Source organism: Podarcis liolepis, assembly GCF_965112155.1.
Source record: "Podarcis liolepis genome assembly, chromosome: 2".
Classification (NCBI taxonomy): Eukaryota; Metazoa; Chordata; class Lepidosauria; order Squamata; family Lacertidae; genus Podarcis; species Podarcis liolepis.
This window is the reverse complement of record NC_139555.1, coordinates 113391853-113412401: the sequence shown is the minus strand read 5'-3', so window position 1 is coordinate 113412401 and position 20549 is coordinate 113391853. Positions and strand designations below refer to the sequence as shown.

Here is a 20549-nt window from a genome sequence, read left to right as displayed (position 1 = left end):
GGTGTAAAGGCAAAAGGGAGGTGTGCCAATTAGCCAATTACCCTGCATTCCTACACCTGCAATGGACATACCCCTCAACCAGTGGCGTAGCGTGGGGGGTGCCAGGGGTGCCGGCCGCAACATCTGGGGGGGGTGAGTCCAGAGGGCCCAGCCCCGTCATGCCCCCGGCCCGCCCCTATTGTCAGAGCGGCCGGCCAGCCTCCGCCTGCTCCTACCTTGCCCACCTGAGGACTGCGGCAGCGCCCGCCCCCATGGCCACCTACCCCCGCCTCGCCCATTGGCTTGCCTCCCTCGGCCCTGCCTCTCTCCGATGGCCGCGGGGGTGTCCTGCTCGGCGCCGTCGCCTTTTTTCAGGAGGTAGGGAGGCTGGGCGGGGAGGTGGGGTCAGAAGCGGGCAGAGAAGGAGGGGAGCTCATAGCCAAAAGGGCTGCACCGGCCGGCAAAGGGCCGGGGAAAGTTTGGAGAGGAGAAACGCACCGTCATGATTTCCCGGTGGAAGCGGCAGGATTAGGGATGGCAAAGCGTAATTACGCATGAATTTCGCTGGGTGAGAGCTTCGGGGATCGATCGGCGGAAATGGGAATCAATTGGAATATGAGAAAGAGAGAGAGAGAGGGACCATCATTCATAGGCATAGATTTGTAGGGTTAGGGGGCGCAAATCCACGGGTTAGGGGCGCAAATTACTTGCCTTGCCCCGGGTTAGGGGGCGCAAATTACTTGCCTTGCCCCGGGTGCTGACAACCCACGCTACGCCGCTGCCCTCAGCTTAAGGTTACCAGATTTTTTTCAATGAATCCGGAGACACTTTTCAACTTCTTACTAAATAGATGGATTTTGTCCGGGAACTGATTTGTAAATCCGGGGACTGTCCCCAGGGAACGGGGACATCTGGTAACCTTCCCTCAGCTGCCTGTTTGGTAATACATGCAGGAGGGAGGAACTCCTCCCGGCGAACACAACCCCTGATTGGCCAGAGTTCTTGCCCGTCTGGAGTTAGTCCCTGCGTGTGCACCTCTGTATCTGAGAAGGCTGTCAATGCTAATCGCCTGGCTGCAAAGGGTTTGGCTGGCATGCACATCAGTGCGCAGGGGTCACAGAGAGTGGGTGCGAACCCTTGACCCCCTCACATGTAGGCAGCCACAAGTAGGGCCTCAAGGGTCTCAACTAGGGCCAGGGCCTTTTCAGTACTGGCCCCGACTTGGTGGAAAGCTCTGTCACAAGAGACTAGGACCCTGCGGGACTTGACATCTTTCCGCAGGGCCTGCAGGACAGAGCTGTTCTGCCTGGCCTTTGGTTTGGACACAGTCTGACTCCCTCCTTTGGCAATCCTCACAGAACTCTAGCCCAATGGTTGCCATTAATCTGATTGGAATTAATTTTATAATGAAATGATTTTAGAATGTTTTATCATTTTACTGTTGTTAGCCGCTTTGAGCCCGGTTTTGGCTGGGGAGGGCGGGATATAAATTATTATTATTATTATTATTATTATTATTATTATTATTATTATTATTATTATTATTATTATTATTATTATGTTTCCCTCCTCTCATGGTTTTGATCTATGGGCTACTTTTAAAATGAGGCTGCATTTGAAATTGCATTTTAACCTGTATTTTAAATTGGTTGTTTTTTTCCTATTATGTTTTTACTGTAATTTTACTGGTGTTAGCCGCCCTGAGCCCGGCTCTGGCTGGGGAGGGAGGGGTATAAATCTGATGATGATGAGGAGGAGGATTAATATGATACCAAATGAATAAGCTAGGGTTCCCTGTCTCTTCCTCTAGTAACCCTCTGGCAGTCCTTGACTCCAGACTTGCTTCAATCACATTTCTCCACGTTAATATAATGTCCGCCACAAGAAGCAGGACTCACCCTGAATCTGAGGACGGAGCTCCCTTGAGAACTATTCACCTTTCTTTCCAATCCCACCTTTCCTCCAAAAAGCTTGAGGTGGCGCACACAGTTCCCCCTCCTCATCTGCCACTGTATTTGTGTTTTTAACGGTATTGTAGCCACTTGGAAACTTTTGGATAACGTGTTTAACAAATATAATAAATTATTATTATTAATTATCAATAATAATTAGTTGTTGTTGTTGTTAGAAAAATGTGAGGTGAACAAAGGATCAACAGGAAGATGTATTAACACCACTCAAGCAAATCAAGAGGAAATCAGGATGGCTGCTCGTTCTCATGCAACTTCCCCACAAACAAATCAGAAGACATAGTCTAACCTCAGAGTGAATTCTCAATAAACAGGTGATCTGTAGAAGCCCTGAGATTGGCTGATGTAGTTGCTCCGTTTGTGTGACTTACCCTTCAGCCAAAGTTAAGGAGGCTTCAGATCTGACGCTGACACAGTGGGTGCAGGAAGCAAAAGTGTCTCTTACTTTCCTTCCCGTCTGCATCTTGTCCAAAATCGAGCTTTGCAAGTTTCCTCTTGTGGTACTTTAGGCCTGGATAGCACCCACCCTGTCCTTAAATTTTAAGAGAAGCGGATGCTTTGTGCCATATGTGAAATGTTCCACCTTGTGGCCATTGGCTGAAACGTCCCCGTATTAATTAGTAAAAGGAAAGGGAGTTGGGGGTTGGAAAAAAAGGAAAGTTAAACTCGAGGGATTAAAAAAAGCTAACGTTCAGAAAGGATGTTTATGTTTCAATGGCCGTGCAGTTAAAAATAAAGCACTCAGAAGCCTTGTCCGGCACTAAGCGATATCTAAATAAGTAATTAAAAGCTTCAACAGCACTCTCTTTCTGAGGTTCCCAACAATTGGCATTCAAACAGCATGCTGCCTCCAGCAGTAAAGATGGAAAATAGCCTTCAGGGTTAACAGCCACTGATAACCACCGTGAATCTGTTAATCCTCTTTCAAATCCTTCCAAGTTAGTGGCTATCACTGCCTCTGGGGGAGCAGATTCCATCGTTTAACTATTTATTTATTTGTTGTTGTTTAGTCGTTTAGTCGTGTCCGACTCTTCGTGACCCCCTGGACCAGAGCACGCCAGGCACTCCTGTCTTCCACTGCCTCCCGCAGTTTGGTCAAACTCATGCTGGTAGCTTCGAGAACACTGTCCAACCATCTCATCCTCTGTCGTCTCCTTCTCCTTGTGCCCTCCATCTTTCCCAACATCAGGGTCTTTTCCAGGGAGTCTTCTCTTCTCATGAGGTGGCCAAAGTACTGGAGCCTCAGCTTCAGGATCTGTCCTTCCAGTGAGCACTCAGGGCTGATTTCCTTCGGAATGGATAGGTTTGATCTTCTTGTAGTCCATGGGACTCTCAAGAGTCTCCTCCAGCACCAGAATTCAAAAGCCTCAATTCTTTGGCGATCAGCCTTCTTTATGGTCCAGCTCTCACTTTCATACATCACTACTGGGAAAACCATAGCTTTAACTATACGGGCCTTTGTTGGCAAGGTGATGTCTCTGCTTTTTAAGATGCTGTCTAGGTTTGTCATTGCTTTTCTCCCAAGAAGCAGGCGTCTTTTAATTTTGTGGCTGATTTAAATACAGTCATACCTCAGGTTACAGACGCTTTAGGTTGCGTTTTTTTCAGGTTACGGACCACCGAAACCCGGAAGTACCGGAACGGGTTACTTCCGGGTTTTGGCAGTCACACATGCACAGAAGCGCTAAATCGCACTTTGCGCATGAGCAGAAGTGCTGAATTGCAACCCGCGCATGCGCAGATGCACAGCTGCGGGTTGCGAACGTGCAATCCGCACGGATCGCATTCACAACCTGAGTGTCTACTGTACTGGTTAATTGTAATTTTACCCGAAAGTTTCATCCACTTCTGTGAAGAGGAAATAAAACATTACAGCCATTTTTAGATTTCCCCCCATAGCCAATGGGGAAGGGGGGTGGAGAGGAAACAGAGCTTTAGAATTAATAGATCGGATTCAGACCCAGCTACCTCCTCAAAGCAGAATAACTACACAGAGCAGTGGTGGCCAAACTTGGCCCGCCAGCTGTTTTGGAACTACAATTCCCATCATCCCTGGCCACTGGCCCTGTTAGCTAGGGATGATGGGAATTGTAGTCCCAAAACAGCTGGCGGACCAAGTTTGGCCACCACTGGCATAGAGTGTATCCCAAACAGGCTTGGCTGCTTCCAAACCCTACAGATTACAGATAAAAGATCACAGCACACTTCTAGGATTAAGTACGGTATTGTATTCTCTGGCATACAAATATTCTTCAAGATCATATTCAGAGCTTAAGCAGGTGGCCAAAGGAAAGGGACTTTTTCTAAGGATGCTAAATTGCCAGCTATGGAATCCCCTTAGCTCATCCACCTCCTTGCCTCCACCCACCCACAGCCCACCACATCCCCCCACAACTTCCTCAAGCCCCTCCTCTTACTACTGGTTCATTTAACAGAGGGAAGGTAGACGCTTCACTCAGCGGTTTGCTAAACCGCTGTGTGAAAGGCCTCCTTTCCTCTGTTAAACAACTCACTTGGGCCTGCCTGCGACTTCCCATGCTGCAGTTGGCATGGCCACCTACTGGCGGCAAAGTAAACTGCAGAGCATGACGATACCTTACATTTCTATGTATATAGGAAGATACAGTGTGAATAGTACTGCTACTACTAACACTGATTGAATTGTTACAAGCTTAAAAGTATAAAAGAGTGGTATAAATACTTTGGATAAATAAACATAATGATGCAATTTCGCAGAAGGGAGAAAGTTTACTCTTTTTTTCTTTTTTTTAAGATGAATAAATGCACAACAACCTGCAATTTCCTATAACAAATATTCAGAGACTTCCATAGCATCCTCACCGGCCCTGCTATATGTTTCTGAGTTGTGCCCCCTCCCCATTCCAAACAGGCCTCACCTTATCTCTGTTCTACCACCCATATTCTCCCCCTCCCCGATTCTCCATTCCCCTATGCCTTCTTAATTACAGTCATACCTCAGGTTGCGAACATGATCCGTGCGGGACGCACGTTTGCAACCTACAGCATTCCCAGCCTGAAGCGCTGTGTCTACACATGCGCGTGACGCGATTCGGTGCTTCTGTGCATGTGCGTGACTTCATTTTGTGTTTCTGCGCATGTGCCGAAACCCAGAGGGAACCTGTTCCGGTACAACCCGAAAATTCACAACCTGCAGCGTTCGTAACCCGAGGTATGACTGCAGTTTTTTGGGGGTCAGGGGCCGAGATGGCAACAGCTGCAGAATAGAGCATGGAGCCCTGGAAATCCCTTTGCTAACCTGCCCCAGAGTGGCAATAAGGCTGTGGGGGAAAGGGAAGGGATGTGGTGGTCAACAGAACAGATGCTACCTGCAATTCTCTCGAATTTCCACTGCAGCCTTTGCTTCCTGGTGATGGTCCCTTATGGACACAGAGAACAGTGATCTTGGAAGTCAGGCTTGAATAGAATCATTTGAGGAGAGGTGTGATAGGTTTACGTGATGCCAGCTCTTCCCAAAGGCCTTAGAATATGAGCTGTGCAAAGGGGACGAATATCTGTTTAATGGGATATCTGTTTTTAGGTTTTTAAAAAAGCGGCTCTTTGAAAAGCAGTTGGGGACTCAGAGAAGTAGCGAGGAAGTCTGTGCTTTGATCTGCAGAACTGGCCCTTTATGCACTTGTAAGAAATCGATCCTTTCGTGTGGCAGCACCTACACCCCGGAACTCCCTGCCCATTGACTGTACTGTGTTCGGCTCTTGATAAAAATGTTTTCCTGCCAGCAGGCCTACCCAGGCATGTAACTTTAGTTTGCAATTTTTCACTTTTTCTGGTCATTATTATGAATTACTCGGCCTTCACCCTAAGGCCCCAGATTGGGTTACAACATTAAAATACAGTGGTACCTCGGGTTAAGTACTTAATTCATTCCGGAGGGCCGTTCTTAACCTGAAACTGTTCTTAACCTAAAGCACCACTTTAGCTAATGGGGCCTCCCACTGCTGCTGTGCTGCTGGAGCATGATTTCTGTTCTCATCCTGAAGCAAAGTTCTTAACCTGAAGCACTATTTCTGGGTTAGCGGAGTCTGTAACCTGAAGCGTATGTAACCTGAGGTACCACTGTACAAGGGCAGGTTGGGGTGAAAAGGAAGGCGTACAAGCAGTGCAATAGCAAACGAGGATGAATGCATATTGTTGCATAACCTCAGTGCAAAGAAATGGGAATGAATGCTTCACAAAAGCCAGACATAGTCTAACCCAGGCATAGGCAAACTCGGCCCTCCAGGTGTTTTGAGATTACAATTCCCATCATCCCTGACCACTGGTCCTGTTAGCTAGGGATGATGGGAGCTGTAGTCCCAAAACACCCGGAGGGCCGAGTTTACCTATGCCTGGTCTAACCTCAGCATTAGCTTTGTGTAGACAAACAAGGATGAATACAAAATAAACAGGATGTGTGGAGGAGTCCCTTCATTTCACTATTGTATTCTCCTCTCCTCCAGCCATGGGATGGAGGTCTATGTTAGGGTTGGAGGAGAAATATGATTCAGTTGACATATATTTATTTATTTGTACGAATTATATATACTGCTTATATTTAAACAAAACTCTAAGCGGTTTACAAAGGAGAAAGTTCTCAATTCACACTTTCTTTCTTTTTTAAAATATTTATTAGGATTTTGCAAATTATAACAAACATAACAAAACACACAAACACAAACAAAAATAAAAAAGAACAAGCATAATTTCAGAACCTTATTTTCTTAAATCCTACTTCAGCGACCTCCTCATACCTCCCCTTTCTGCATTCCCATTTCAAAAATTTAGTTCAGCAAATTCTCACCCTTAATTTTATCTAATTGTCGTCCTCTCTTTTCTTTTAACTTAATCTTTACAGCTGTACTCCCTTTAATTTTAAAACCACATCATTCTAAAACTCATTAATTTTACAATATTTCTTAAGATAGTTCTTAAATTTCTTCCAATCTCCTTCCGCTATCTCTTTTCCCTGGTCTCGGATTCTGCCAGTCATTTCTGCCAATCCCATGTAGTCTATCACCTTCATCTGCCATTCTTCCAAGGTGGGTAGGTCTTGTGTCTTCCAATACTTTGCGATGAGTATTCTTGCTGCTGTTGTAGCATACATAAAGAATGTTCTGTCTTTCTTTTGCACCAATTGGCCGACATGCCCAGGAGAAAGGCCTCTGGTTACTTAGGGAAGGTATATTTAAATACCTTTTTCATTTCATTATATATCATTTCACACTTTCTGAAATGTTATGTAAAACACAACCATTCTTTGAATTTTGCAATCCTCTGGATTTTGCAATACCGTTCGCCAGCCAAGTAAAGTGTACAAAACATTCAAATGCAAGGGTAAAGGGTGCATTAAAATGTATACAGTGGACACTCGGGTTGCGAATGTGATCCGTGCAGGAGGCACGTTCGCAACCCTCAGCGGCGTGTCTGCACACACGCGGGCTGCGATTCAGCGCTTCTGCACATGCCCAACTGCCGAAACCCAGAAGTAACCCATTCTGATACTTTCAAGTTTCGGCGGTCCATAACCCAAAAAAACGCAACCTGAAGTGTCTGTAACCGAGGTATGACTGTACAGTGGTGCCCCGGAAGACGAATGCCTCGCAAGACGGAAAACTCGCTAGACGAAAGAGTTTTCCGTTTTGGAGGTGCTTTGCAAAACGAATTTCCTATGGGCTTGCTTCGCAAGACGACAATGTCTTGCGAGTTCCTGCTGGTTTTTTTCCCTTCCCCCCCTTTTTCTAAGCTGCTAAGCCGCTTATCAGCTGATCCGATCAGCAGATAAGCCGCTAAAAGCCGCTAATAGCGCTAATCCGTTAATGGGCTTGCTTCGCAAGACGAAAAAACCGCTAGACGAAGAGAATCACAGAACGGATTCTTTTCGTCTTGCGAGGCACCACTGTATATTAATGAAATAACATTAAAACACAACATTTATGGGGATATGGCTTTGCAAAAGTGTGTGTTAGTATTGTGCAGTGGTTAGAGTGTTGGCCTGGGCCACCAGGGTTCAAATTCCTACCCAGTGACCTCGGGCCAGACCTAGCCAACCTCACAGGGTGGTTGTGAGAATACAACGGGGAGGAGAGGAACTATGTGTGCCAACTTGAGCTCGGGGGAAAGGTGGTATATAGTGGTACCTCGGGTTACATACGCTTCAGGTTACAGACTCCGCTAACCCAGAAATAATACCTCGGGTTAAGAACTTTGCTTCAGGATGAGAACAGAAATCGTGCTCCGGCAGCGCAGCAGCAGCAGCAGGAGGCCCCATTAGCTAAAGTGGTGCTTCAGGTTAAGAACAGTTTCAGGTTAAGTACGGACCTCCGGAACGAATTAAGTACTTAACCCAAGGTACCACTGCACAGTGCTTTTTTTTGTACCAAAAAATATTTAGGGGTACTCTCCTTTTTCCAACTCATCTTGAAATTCTGCCCCTCAATGAGGCCTAACGTAGATTCACAAAATGTCTAGGGGTATGCGTACCCCTGCGTCCCCCCCCCCCAGAAAAAAACCACATTGGTGGTATATAAATGTAAACAACAGCAACAACATTGCGCAAAATTGCACACAAACATGTGCATGCAGTATTAGGAGAAATTCGCTGATGAATTTCCCCTTGAGGACTTGCTTTAAAAAAATACAAAAATACAAAGTGAGCTGTGAATGTGGAGAATTGAACTTGTGACAGGAAAAAAGGAGACACTAAGAGAAGCAGGAATTGACAGGTTTAACCATCCTTAGTCTTCAGTAGGGCCATGGGACAGTTTCTCATCAGAGGGTGGGGCTGGTGGGGAGACAGCTTCAAGGAGAGGGGAGGCTGGCTATGCCTGAGAAAGGAAAGGGTGTCATCCTGTTAACTCAATATAACAGAGAGAGAGGGGAGGGAAAAGAAAGGGAGAAGGACAAGCCGAAGGGATGGACTGGGGGATTCCCCGATGGTGCTTTCAGCCATGATCTAATCCTCTCCTACCTCTCCAACATTCCCTCTTTCTTCTAAGCCAGAACCAGAGGTTTTTGCCAAACCTTCCCTAAAACTAGAGGGTGGAGGAAGAGGAAATCTGCAACCAGTAGCTCTTTGGAAAATCTGGCCTTGACCAGCTTCTTCCAAATTGTGCCTCTTGCACAATAGCCCCTCCTAGTGCCATACTGGTGCCAGTAGTGAAGCCCCTGCCTCCCCTCCCCAGGAACGCCACACTGCTCTCAAGGGGGGGGGGCGAGGAGGAGAGAGGAATATATATATATATGTTATTTCTTCCCTCCCACCCCATGTTTTTCTCTCCCCCCCCCCCAATAACAGAACCTAGAAGTGAATGATGAGCTGTTTTAAAAAGGATGTGGCTTGTGGCCAGCCAGTCTCCCATTCATTGGAGTGCACAGAGGTTTATTGTGCTGTTTCAAGTCCACACCCACCTGCACCCCTCTCTTGGCAGTTTCCTGTCTGTAAGTCAGGGGAGTTAAGAGTCACGGCTGAGGAGCTGAACTCAATGAGATTCTGAGCCTCCTTCCCTCCCAGGATTCGTCAGTCTTAGCTACACAAGATTATGTTGTTGTTGTTTAGTCGTTTAGTCGTGTCCGACTCTTCGTGACCCCATGGACCAGAGCATGCCAGGCACTCCTGTCATCCACTGCCTCCCGCAGTTTGGTCAAACTCATGATGGTAGCTTCGAGAACACTGTCCAACCATCTCGTCCTCTGTCGTCCCCTTCTCCTTGTGCCTTCCATCTTTCCCAACACCAGGGTCTTTTCCAGGGAGTCTTCTCTTCTCATGAGGAGGCCAAAGTATTGGAGCCTCAGCTTCAGGATCTGCCCTTCCAGTGAGCACTCAGGGCTGATTTCCTTCGGAATGGATAGGTTTGATCTTCTTGCAGTCCATGGGACTCTCAAGAGTCTCCTCCAGCACCAGAATTCAAAAGCATCAATATTTTGGTGATCAGCCTTCTTTATGGTCCAGCTCTCACTTCCATACATCACTACTGGGAAAACCATAGCTTTAACTACACGAACCTTTGTCAGCAAGGTGATGTCTCTGCTTTTTAAGATGCTGTCTAGGTTTGTCACTGCTTAATTATGGGAATTGTAGTTTGCTGCAGAGGCTAAGAATTCTCTGTTGGGGACCCGCAATAGAACAATGGTTCCCAGGGCTCGCCAGACTGAGGAGACGGCATTTACGCCTGTCTAAGAAAGCAGCAGTGATACACCCTGAGACTACCAAAATGAGAGGCCGGCCTCCCTAAAGAAGCAGAATCGTTTCTGTAAATTGAATCTCACCTTCCTCCAGGGAGCCTCCTAGCCTTGCAACAATCCTGTGAGACAGGCCAGGCTGGGAAATGGCAGCTAGTTCAGGAACTACATGTGAGCAGAAGCAAGGGCTTAAGGTAATACATGTATGTATTTACCATGTTTACATCTCGCCCTTCCTCTTAAAGGTAGCTCCCAGCACATTCACATTAAAGTACAGGGATGCCCCGCAAGACGAATGCCTTGCAAGACGGAAAACTCGCTAGACGAAAGAGTTTTCCATTTTGGAGGTGCTTCGCAAAACGAATCTCCTATGGGCTTGCTTCGCAAGATGACAATGTCTTGCGAGTTCCTGCTGGTTTTCCCCCCCTCCCCCACTTTTTCTAAGCCGCTGAGCCGCTTATCAGCTGATCCGATCAGCAGATAAGCCGCTAAAAGCAGCTAAGAGCCGCTAATAGCGCTAATAGCGCTAAGCTGCTTATCAGCTGATCCGATCAGCAGATAAGCCGCTAAAAGCCTCTAAAAGCCGCTAATAGCGCTAATCCGCTAATCCTTCAATGGGCTTGCATCGCAAGACGAAAAAAACTGCTAGACAAAGAGAATCACAGAACGGATTCTTTTCGTCTTGCAAGGCACCACTGTACCTTTGCCTCCTTAAGCTTTGCCTCCTTGCGTTGCGATGAGTTTGTACAACGGACACAGCTACACCCCCTCCATTTTATAGCTATATATTTTTTAAAAAATCACAGCCAACGCCTATATTTACAAAACAGGAAGGAGCGACATGGCTGGATGTGTGAGGAATCCAGGTCTCCCTGATCTGAGTGCAAAACTCGACTCCACCCTCGGTACGCCTATTCAGAAATAAGCCCCACTTTCATTTCCCCCAGGCCAGGAAAGCCTGCAAGGAAGCAGCTGGTACAGGGAACCGATACAGGCGCTGGCTTTGCCACCTCTTCCTGACTCTCATTAAAGATTTGCTCCAGGAAATATCTGGCGCGGGTGCAATTTCCATATACTTCTCCTCCCAACTCCTGAGGAGACTCCCAGGTAGCAAGTGGGGAACATTGGCAGGGACTGGAGATGGCTGATGGCTTGCCGTCTCCTTTGTTCCTGTGGGTCTGGAGGAGTTGGGGGGGGGTGTGAGAGAAAGAAAGTTAGCCAGGAAACCGCCAGCCCTAGGGGCAGGTATGTCTGGATCTGATAGCTCCTCAACATCATTAGCTCTGTGTGGAGATCTGCTGGAGGGCCCAGCTCGCCTTGCTCATCAGGATCTGAGGTCTGGACAAGGCTGAACCCTGACACACATTGCATCCAATGGGACTTACTCCCAGGCAAATGTGCTTAGGATTGCAGCTGTAGCCCTGTTCACTTTGCTGGTTCTCGGCGTCTATTATTATTATTATTATTATTATTATTATTATTATTATTATTATTATTTACTAAATTTGTTAGTCGCTTTATCTTGCCCAAGGAAACACAAAGCGACTTACAGCAGTACCTTGGTTCTCAAACCGTTCCAGAGGTCTGTTCCAAAACCAAAGCGTTCCAAAACCAATGCACGCTTTCCCATAGAAAGGAATACAAAACAGATTAATCCGTTCCAGACTTTTAAAAACAACCCCTAAAACAGCAATTTAACATGAATTCTACTATCCAACGAGACCACTGATCCATAAAATGAAAGCAATAATCAATGTAAAAAGGTAAAAGTAAAGGACCCCTGACTGTTCAGTCCAGTTGCGAACGACTCTGGGGTTGCGGCACTCATCTCACTTTACTGGCCGAGGGAGCCCACGTTTGTCCGCAGACAGTTTTTCCGTGTCATGTGGCCAGCATGACTAAGCCGCTTCTGGCGAAACCAGAGCAGTGCACGGAAACGCCGTTTACCTTCCCACCGGTTAAACCACAGAGCCTAGGACTTGCTGATCAGAAGGTTGGTGGTTTGAATCCCCGTGACAGGGTGAGCTCCCGTTGCTCGGTCCCTGCTCCTGCCAACCTAGCAGTTCGAAAGCACGCCAGTGCAAGTAGATAAATAGGTACCGCTCTGGCGGGAAGTTAAACGGCATTTCCGTGTGCTGCTCTGGTTTGCCTGAAGCGGCTTAGTCATGCTGGCCACATGACCCTGAAGCTGTATGCCGGCTCCCTCGGCCAATAAAGCGAGATGAACGCCACAACCCCAGAGTCGGCCACGACTGGACCTAATGGTCAGGGGTCCCTTTACCTTTACCAACTCTCAGTGCTCACAACAAACTGCAGTTCCTGAGATTCTTTGGGGGAAGCCATGTCTGTTCAAAGTGGCGTGAAACTGCTTTAAATGCGCAGTCCGGATGGTGCCACTGGTAACCCAGACATTGTTCGCTAGGGTTAGCTTTCTTTCTGAGGGGCTCCTGCTGAATCCTGTCAGAATGAGCAATAGCAGAGGCTAGACCAGTGTTTTCCCAAACTTGGCTCTCCAGCTGTTTTTGGACTACAAATTCCATCATCCCCGACCACCGGTTTTGCTAGCTAGGGATGATGGGAGTTGTAGTCCAAAACCAGCTGGAGACCCAAGTCTGGGAAACGCTGGGCTAGAAGTTCCGTACGAAGGATGGGAAGAAACGGCGGCTCTCCAGATGCGGTTGGACTCCAACTCCCATCAGCCCCAGCCAGTGCGGCCAACGGTCAGAGGTTGATGGCAGTTGGAGTCCAGTCACATCTGGAGAGCCAAAGGTTCTTTGTGCCCCAGTTCTGCACTCAAGGCACGCATCCTTGCTTGTTCGCAGGCCCTTCCCTTCTGACATAGACATATAAACGTCACCATGACAAGCATAGACATATAAACGTCACCATGACAAGCATTTTAGTGGGATGGCAATTATAACTGTACTTTTTTAAAGGGAAATTCCCTTATTCTGAATAGGATTCCTCGCAAGAAAAGGGAAAAGTTGACAGCTATGCAGTAACTGTAGTAGTAATTATTTTTGCAATAACGAGGGCTTAGTAAGAACAAGGAGATGAAACAGAACAGAAGATTGGAGAGAACTGGAGCAAGAGGATTTTTGTGTTCCTTTCTCCGAAGGGAAAATAGCTCCAAAGGCCTAGCCAGCCCACTAGTGGGAGCAGGAATACTAGCTGGATATTGTGAGACATTTACAAGCAGGGCAAGACTGCTGTTTAACCCCCAACAAGAGGTGTTCTGTTTCTAAATGTACAGCTTGCACTTAGGTGTACTCGATAAATTTGTCTTGTCTTGTCTTTATTTTTTTAAGGCAGCGTGTTGTGGCAACGAATCCCACAAGCTTGTTAGATGCTGCATGGAGAAGTAACCCTTTCTCTGCCAGGTCCCAAAATCACTAAGAAGTCAAATTCAAGACCTGGCTCCAAATTTCCATGCTTGGGAGGAGAAGTCTTAACCATTCTCTCCACACCAGTTCTATAAACCTCCAGCACCCTTCTTTTAGTTACGGTATGTAAACGAAGCCTATCAATTAGAAGGCCATAAATTACCCCCCCACACACACTTTTAAAGGTGTACATTATTAAGCGACCTTTTTTAAAAAAAACACTCCTGAAAACATACCGTATTTTTCGCACCATAGGACACACTTTTTCCCTCCTAAAAAGCAAGGGAAAATGTGTGTGCGTCCTATGGAGCAAATGCAGGGGGAGGCAGGCGGGAAAAGCCCCCAAGAGCTGCACACAAGCTCCGTGCGCTCTTGCGGGCTTTTCCACAGGAGGGAGAAGGGACTGACTGGCCGCATCAGTCCCTTCTCCCACCTCCCAGGAAAGCCAGGAGAAGCCGCGATCTTGTTAAAGGGTTTGCACGGCTTCTGCAGGCTTTTGCGAGAGGTGAGGGAATCCCCCCACCTCCCAGAAAAGCCAGGAGAAGCCGTGCAGCACTTTTAAAGTGCGCGCGGCTTCTGCCGGTTTTGCGGGAGGTGGGGGAATCCCCCCACCTCCCAGAAAAGCCAGGAGAAGCCGTGATCTCTTTAAAAGAGTTGCACGGCTTCTGCAGGCTTTTGCGAGAGGTGAGGGAATCCCCCCACCTCCCAGGTAAGCCAGGAAAGCCCTGTGCAGCGTCTCCCGGCAAGGAGAGGCTGCAAGGGGCTAAAGGAGAAGCCAAAAGAGCGAGCGGGATCCATCCCGCCCCCTGCCTTGGCTTGCTCCATAGCTGCGCGCAACCCCTCCGGCAAGGAGAGGCTGCACGGGGCTAAAGGGGAAGCCTAAACAGCGAGCGGGATCCATCCCGCCCCCTGCCTTGGCTTGCTCCATAGCTGCGCGCAACCCCACCGGCAGGGAGAGGTTGTGCACAGCCTGTACGCTGCTCTTTGGGGCTGGGGGGGAAAAAGATTTTTTTCTTGATTTCCCACCCTAAATACTGGGTGCGCCCTATGGTCCGGTGCGCCCTATGGTGCGAAAAATACGGTAAGTCACGAATGCAACAAATGTGGGCCTTTGCAATGTGTGAAATGTGCAAATATGCTTTGCCAGAGGGCTATACAGTGGTACCTCGGGTTAAGAACTTAATTCGTTCTGGAGGTCCATTCTTAACCTGAAACCTTTCTTAACCTGAGGTACCACTTTAGCTAATGGGGCCTCCTGCTGCCGTCGTGGTGTGATTTCTGTTCTCATCCTGAGGTAAAGTTCTTAACCTGAGGTAGTTCTTAACCTGAGGCACTATTTCTGGGTTAGCAGAGTCTGTAACCTGAAGTGTCTGTAACCCGAGGTACCACTGTATTGGCTACAGCTCTCAGATGAGTGTTACTTGTGACAAACCCAGGTTTCTAGAAACTAAGAGGAAAATGGGAAGTGGCTTCATACTGAAGTGGAGGGTTGGTGCACCCAGCTCAATATGGTCAACACTGAGTGGCAGTGTAGGCTCCCAAGGGTCTGAGACTCTCCCAGTCCTAGATGGAGATGGTGGGGGGTGGGGACTGAACCTGGGACCTTCTGCTTGTGGAGCAGACACTGCCCCCCCCCCAATCTAGGGCCCTTCCCGTTTGAGCCATACAATGCGTGAAACGGCCCAGTTGCTTTGATTTCAGCAAGATTATCTGCCTGCCCCCAGTAGTGATGTATGGAAGTGAGAGCTGGACTATAAAGAAGGATTGATGCTTTTGAATTATGGTGCTGGAGGAGACTCTTGAGAGTGCCATGGACTGCAAGCAGATCAGACCTGAAGGAAATCAGCCCTGAGTGCTCACTGGAAGGACAGATCCTGAAGCTGAGGCTCCAATACTTCGGCCACCTCATGAGAAGAGAAGACTCCTCATCACCTTGCCAGTAAAGGTCCGTAAAGTTAAAACTATGGTTTTCCCAGTAGTGATGTATAGAAGTGAGAGCTGGACCATAAAGAAGGCTGATCACCGAAGAATTGATGCTTTTGAATTACGGTGCTGGGGGAGACTCTTGAGAGTCCCATGGACTGTAAGAAGATCAAACCTCTCCATTCTGAAGGAAACCGGCCCTGAGTTCTCACTGGAAGGACAGATCCTGAAGCTGAGGCTCCAGTACTTTGGCCACCTCATGAGAAGAGAAGACTCCCTGGAAAAGACCCTGATGTTGGGGAAGATGGAGGGCACAAGGAGAAGGGGACGACAGAGGACGAGATGATTGGACAGTGTTCTCGAAGCTACCAGCATGAGTCTGACCAAACTGCGGGAGGCAGTGGAAGACAGGAGTGCCTGGCATGCTCTGGTCCAGGGGGTCACGAAGATTCGGACACGACTAAACAACTAAACAACAACAACATCTCCCTGCCCCACGAGAAAAGTGCTTTACATTGGCCAGAATAAGCTTCCTGGAGACTCTACCCTCAGCTCAACAGGACTGACAGGCTTTTGTAACATAGCCAGAGCCTGAGAAACCTGTTGGACCAGCCGCAATAGGGCAAACAGTGTCGCTTACGTCGTCGTGGCCCATGGAAAGAGGCGGGCCACTTTTATGCTTTAAAACAGGGGTGGTATGTCAGGGGGGGGGCAGAGGCCTGTGGCCCTCAGGATGCTGCTGGCACTGCCTTGCCCACCTGCCCCAGCCAGAGGGGTCAGCGGGGAAGGACCATGGGAGCTGCAATGAGCTGTGAACATCTGGAGAGCCACAGGTCCCTCCACATCCCTGCATTTTTTTGGGGCGGAGGGAACAAGTTATCAATTGAGTGTCCTCCGTAGCTTCAAGGAGTTGGGCAGCTAGCCAGGTTTTTTGCCCTGGGTGAAGCCCCCAGAGGGGCCTCCCAACCGGGTGGGTGGTGTGTGCCAAACTTACTGTTGTTGTTGTTGTTGTTGTTGTTGTTGTTGTTGTTGTTATATTTATACTTTTCAGGTTTATACATTTCACTGATTTTACAATCATTTTGATATTTCAAAGCTTGACCTCCTCCCCCCTTTCTGCGGTTCCTTAAATTAATTTTTAATATCTCCTGCATATCCAAATTAACTTATTTGCTCATTCATTCACCTTCTTCAAATATATACTCTTATGAAACCGCAGCTTATTACAAGAGTCCTGCCAGTGTTCTTATCTGTTTACAACTTATCTGTCAATATTCAATAAACCATTTCCATCCTGTTATAAAAAGTTTGTCATCTTGATTTCTTATTATTCCGCTAAGTTTTGCCATTTCTGCATATTCCATAAGTTTTTGTATCCGTTTTCTTTCCATCTTGGGGCAAGTCACATTCTTGCTGCTGTAGTCGCATACATGAATAAGTTTCTATACAGTTTCTGAGCACAATTCAAAGTGTTGGTGTTGACATTTAAAGCCCTAAATGGCCTCGGCCCAGTATACCTGAAGGAGCGTCTCCACCCCCATTGTTCTGCCCGGACACTGAGGTCCAGCTCTGAGGGCCTTCTGGTGGTTCCCTCATTGCGAGAAGCGAGATTACAGGGAACCAGGCAGAGGGCCTTCTCTGCAGTGGCGCCCACCCTGTGGAACGCCCTCCCATTAGATGTCAAAGAAATAAACAACTACCTGACATTTAGAAGACATCAGGGAAGTTTTTAATCTGTGGCATTTTAATTTATTTTTTATCTTTGTTGGAAGCCGCCCAGAGTGGCTGGGGAAACCCAGCCAGATGGGTGGGGTACAAATAATAAATTAATATTAATATTTAAGTCAGGCATGGCCTAACTCGGCCCTCCAGATGTTTTGGGACTACAATTCCCATTATCCCTGACCACTGGTCCTGTTAGCTAGGGATGATGGGAGTTGTAGTCCCAAAACATCTGGAGGGCCGAGTTTGGCCATGCCTGGTTTAAGTAGCCCCTATAATTCCCAAAGGGACGTGGGTAGCGCTGTGGGTTAAACCACAGAGCCTAGGACTTGCTGATCAGAAGGTCAGTAGTTCGAATCCCCATGACGGAGTGAGCGCCTTTTGCTCGGTCCCTATTCCTGCCAACCTAGCAGTTCGAAAGCACGCGAGTGCAAGTAGATAAATAGCTACTGCTCCAGCGGGAAGGTAAACGGCGTTTCCGTACACTGCTCTGGTTCGCCAGAAGTCATGTTAGTCATGCTGGCCACGTGACCCGGAAGCTCCCTTGGCCAATAAAGCAAGATGAGCGCCGCAACCCCAGAGTCCTCCGTGACTGGACCTAATGGTCAGGGGTCCCTTTACCTTTATAATTCCCAAAAGAAAGGCTGCTGGGTTTTGTGTTTGTTTTTAAAAAACGTTATTATAAACATCGTTTTCATTTCATTATACACCATTTCCGAGTAAGCTTTCACCTTACTACCAGACCACCACAACTGTGCGTGCCAAAATTTGACCCAGGTGAAATGAAGCCTAGTTGCCCCTCTGCTTTTAGGGCTTAAGGAAGAGGCTGAGAAAGTGGGAAAGGGGCAACGGGAGCGAAATCGTAGCAGAAGGCGAAGCGAAGGAGGTTGGGGCAAGAGAGGATCCCACCCCGCGGCTGCTCCACAGCCCCCCAGCCGGGGCTGGTCCTCTCCCCCCCCCTCTCTCTCCCTCCCTCCTTCTCTCCCTCCGCCCGCGCTCTGCTCCCATCCGCCCATCCTCGGTGACTCACGGCTCGCCCGGGCTCAGTTCCTGGGCGTGGCCCGGAGCGGCGGAGGGAAGTTGCTTGAAGTTGCGAGAGGCTTTGCTTTTCTTTCTCTTTTTGAGCCGATCGGCGCGGCCCGTCGTCCTCTCCCTTCAACCCACCGAAACTTCTCTGCCCCCAAAGCCCTCCCGCCCCCCAATCCCAGCGCGCCCAGCCTCCCTCGACATGGCCGAGGAGCAGCCCCAAGTCGAGCTCTTCGTCAAGGTAAGAGCAACGCTGCGCCCTGCGCGCCCTTTCCTGCGCCTCCGTCCCTTGCAGGGAATCGGAGAGCGTGGAAGCTGGAAAATCATATATATACGAGCTCCCTCTCCGGGGGAAAGACGCATCCGATCCTCCTTGGCCCCCACCCTGTCCTCACTTCCTCCCTGGCTGGGTAAGTGGAAGCCCAAAGCCAGCCGAGAAGAAGCCCCCGCCGCGCCCTTCTTGGGCAGGCTTCTGTTTTCCTTGCTTGCTTTTCTTAAAAATACTTCCCCTGGCGGTTATCTGTCTGGTTACCTCGGCGCCTCGTAGCGTGAGAATGGCCGAGAGTTAAAAAAAACAACAACACAAAACTTTCGTTTAAGGCTTTTGGCTTGAGGTTCGGGGGGGGGGGGGAGAGAGGGGAGAGCCGCCTTTCTGTTGCAGCCGGAGAGAAACAAAGAAACATGTGGCAACTCTAAAAATAAAGAAGGGGAAAAGGCTGCCCAAAACTGTGGTTGGCATGTCTGTAATGTTAAACTCTGGACCTGGTTGTTTTAAGTGCAGGATGATGGGCATTGCCACATTTGGGTGGGCGAGGGAGGTGCCCGTTTTGTTGCGTTTCTGCCCCCAAGTCCTAGATGGTGCTGCTGGTCAGAAATTGCTTTCCTGCAATTTTTTTTGGGTGTCTTTTATTTAAAAAACCTCTTTATTTGCTGTCAATCTTATTTTGGAAATTGCTTTCCCGCAGTTGTGCGTGTTTAAAAAAACCTCTTTTTTTGCTATCAATCTTATTTTGGAAGTGGCAAGTTAGAAAAGAGGTGGGAGAGGGTTTTATTTATATTAAATTTGCATCCCGTCACCCCCCCCCCGACTTTTCCACCAAGAACCACAAAGTGATGTGAAAAGGGTTCCAGCCCCACATCTTTCCCTCCTCTTGCCACAGCCTTGTGCAGTAGGTTTGGCTTAGAGGCAGTAGTAATTGCCATGAGGTCACTCAATGCACTGAGTCAGACTCTAGTCTTCCAGCTACTGGTCTGACACTCTTAGCCACGCTGGATGACAAGGGCATTTGGCATTTCTGGCACAAATCCACTGCCCGAGACCTGCGTGGAATGCGTGTTCCGAAAGGCGAGGCAAACCCATCCCCTTTTTGATGAAGTTGCGGTGGTCCCATGTCTTCTGTGCTTCTGGTCCATAGATGGCCAACTCGCTTGTGCAGGAAGGGGTGTGGCATCTCTAGACAGGAGCAGGAGGACTGGTGGGCCAGGATGTGGTGTGGAGTTTCAGGTCTGCATGCTTCTTCAGCCCTCTGAAAGTAAAGGAGGGGAGGAAGCTGCTTCATACCAGGTCTGTCTGGTTTGGCATTGTCCGCACGGACTGGCAGCAGTTCTGCAAGGCTCCAGGCTAAAATATCTTCTAGTCCTATCTGGAGATGACGGGGACCTTCTGCATTCTTGACCCACTGAGCTATGGCTGAATGAATGAATTTATTAATACGGTCACAGACCAGCGTCAACACACACAATATCACAGATCATAAAAAATATCAGAAATACAAAGGACAATATGAGTATAACAACGATTTAAATATAAAAATTAAAATTAATTATTAGCGTGCTCCCTGTAGTTAACATTTGGGGGTTTGGTCATTATGGGATACCACTTGCTTCCTGCGATTGATTGCAGACACACAGAATTTGGCTACATTTAATGTAGTCTTGGGATTCTAATCCTCTAGCAGTAGTTTTAAACTATGGAGTTCCGATTCTTTCCTGGACTTTTGCAAAACAGGTGTAATAAAAGTCAAACGTATATCCTCATAAAGACGACAGCGTAATAGTACATGTAGAGCAGTTTCAACCTCCAACGAGCCACAAGGGCAGACCCGTGCTGTATATGGTTTACCCTCAAATCTGCCCTGACTGAGCTAAGGAATCAGTATGATCTTGTGCATTGGACTTGGGAAGCCGCCTAGGACTGAGTCAGGCTTCTAGTCCCATCTTCGCCCTGCTGCCCATGATCTCAGGTCTTCACCCTCACCTCTTAACCCAAGGCTACGGTTAGCTGAAGCTTTTGGGGACTGGACATTGGCATGCACTGCGTTGTGTTCTTCCACTGATCTAAGCCAAGTTA

The 20549-nt window shown here is 48.1% G+C and overlaps 2 protein-coding genes across 2 annotated transcripts in view; both read left to right on the top strand.

Moving 5' to 3' along the window:
* DDAH2 (DDAH family member 2, ADMA-independent) overlaps positions 1–20549 on the top strand; it is a 323504-nt gene that overhangs the window by 201113 nt on the left and 101842 nt on the right. The gene's annotated exons all lie outside the window — the stretch shown is intronic.
* Positions 18185–20549, top strand: part of CLIC1 (chloride intracellular channel 1) — a 35501-nt gene continuing 33136 nt past the window's right edge. The window contains exon 1 of the mRNA XM_083493325.1: positions 18185–18440. Within this exon, the coding sequence (XP_083349451.1) occupies positions 18402–18440 (39 nt within the window). The 5' untranslated portion in view covers positions 18185–18401. The remainder of the gene's footprint in view (positions 18441–20549) is intronic.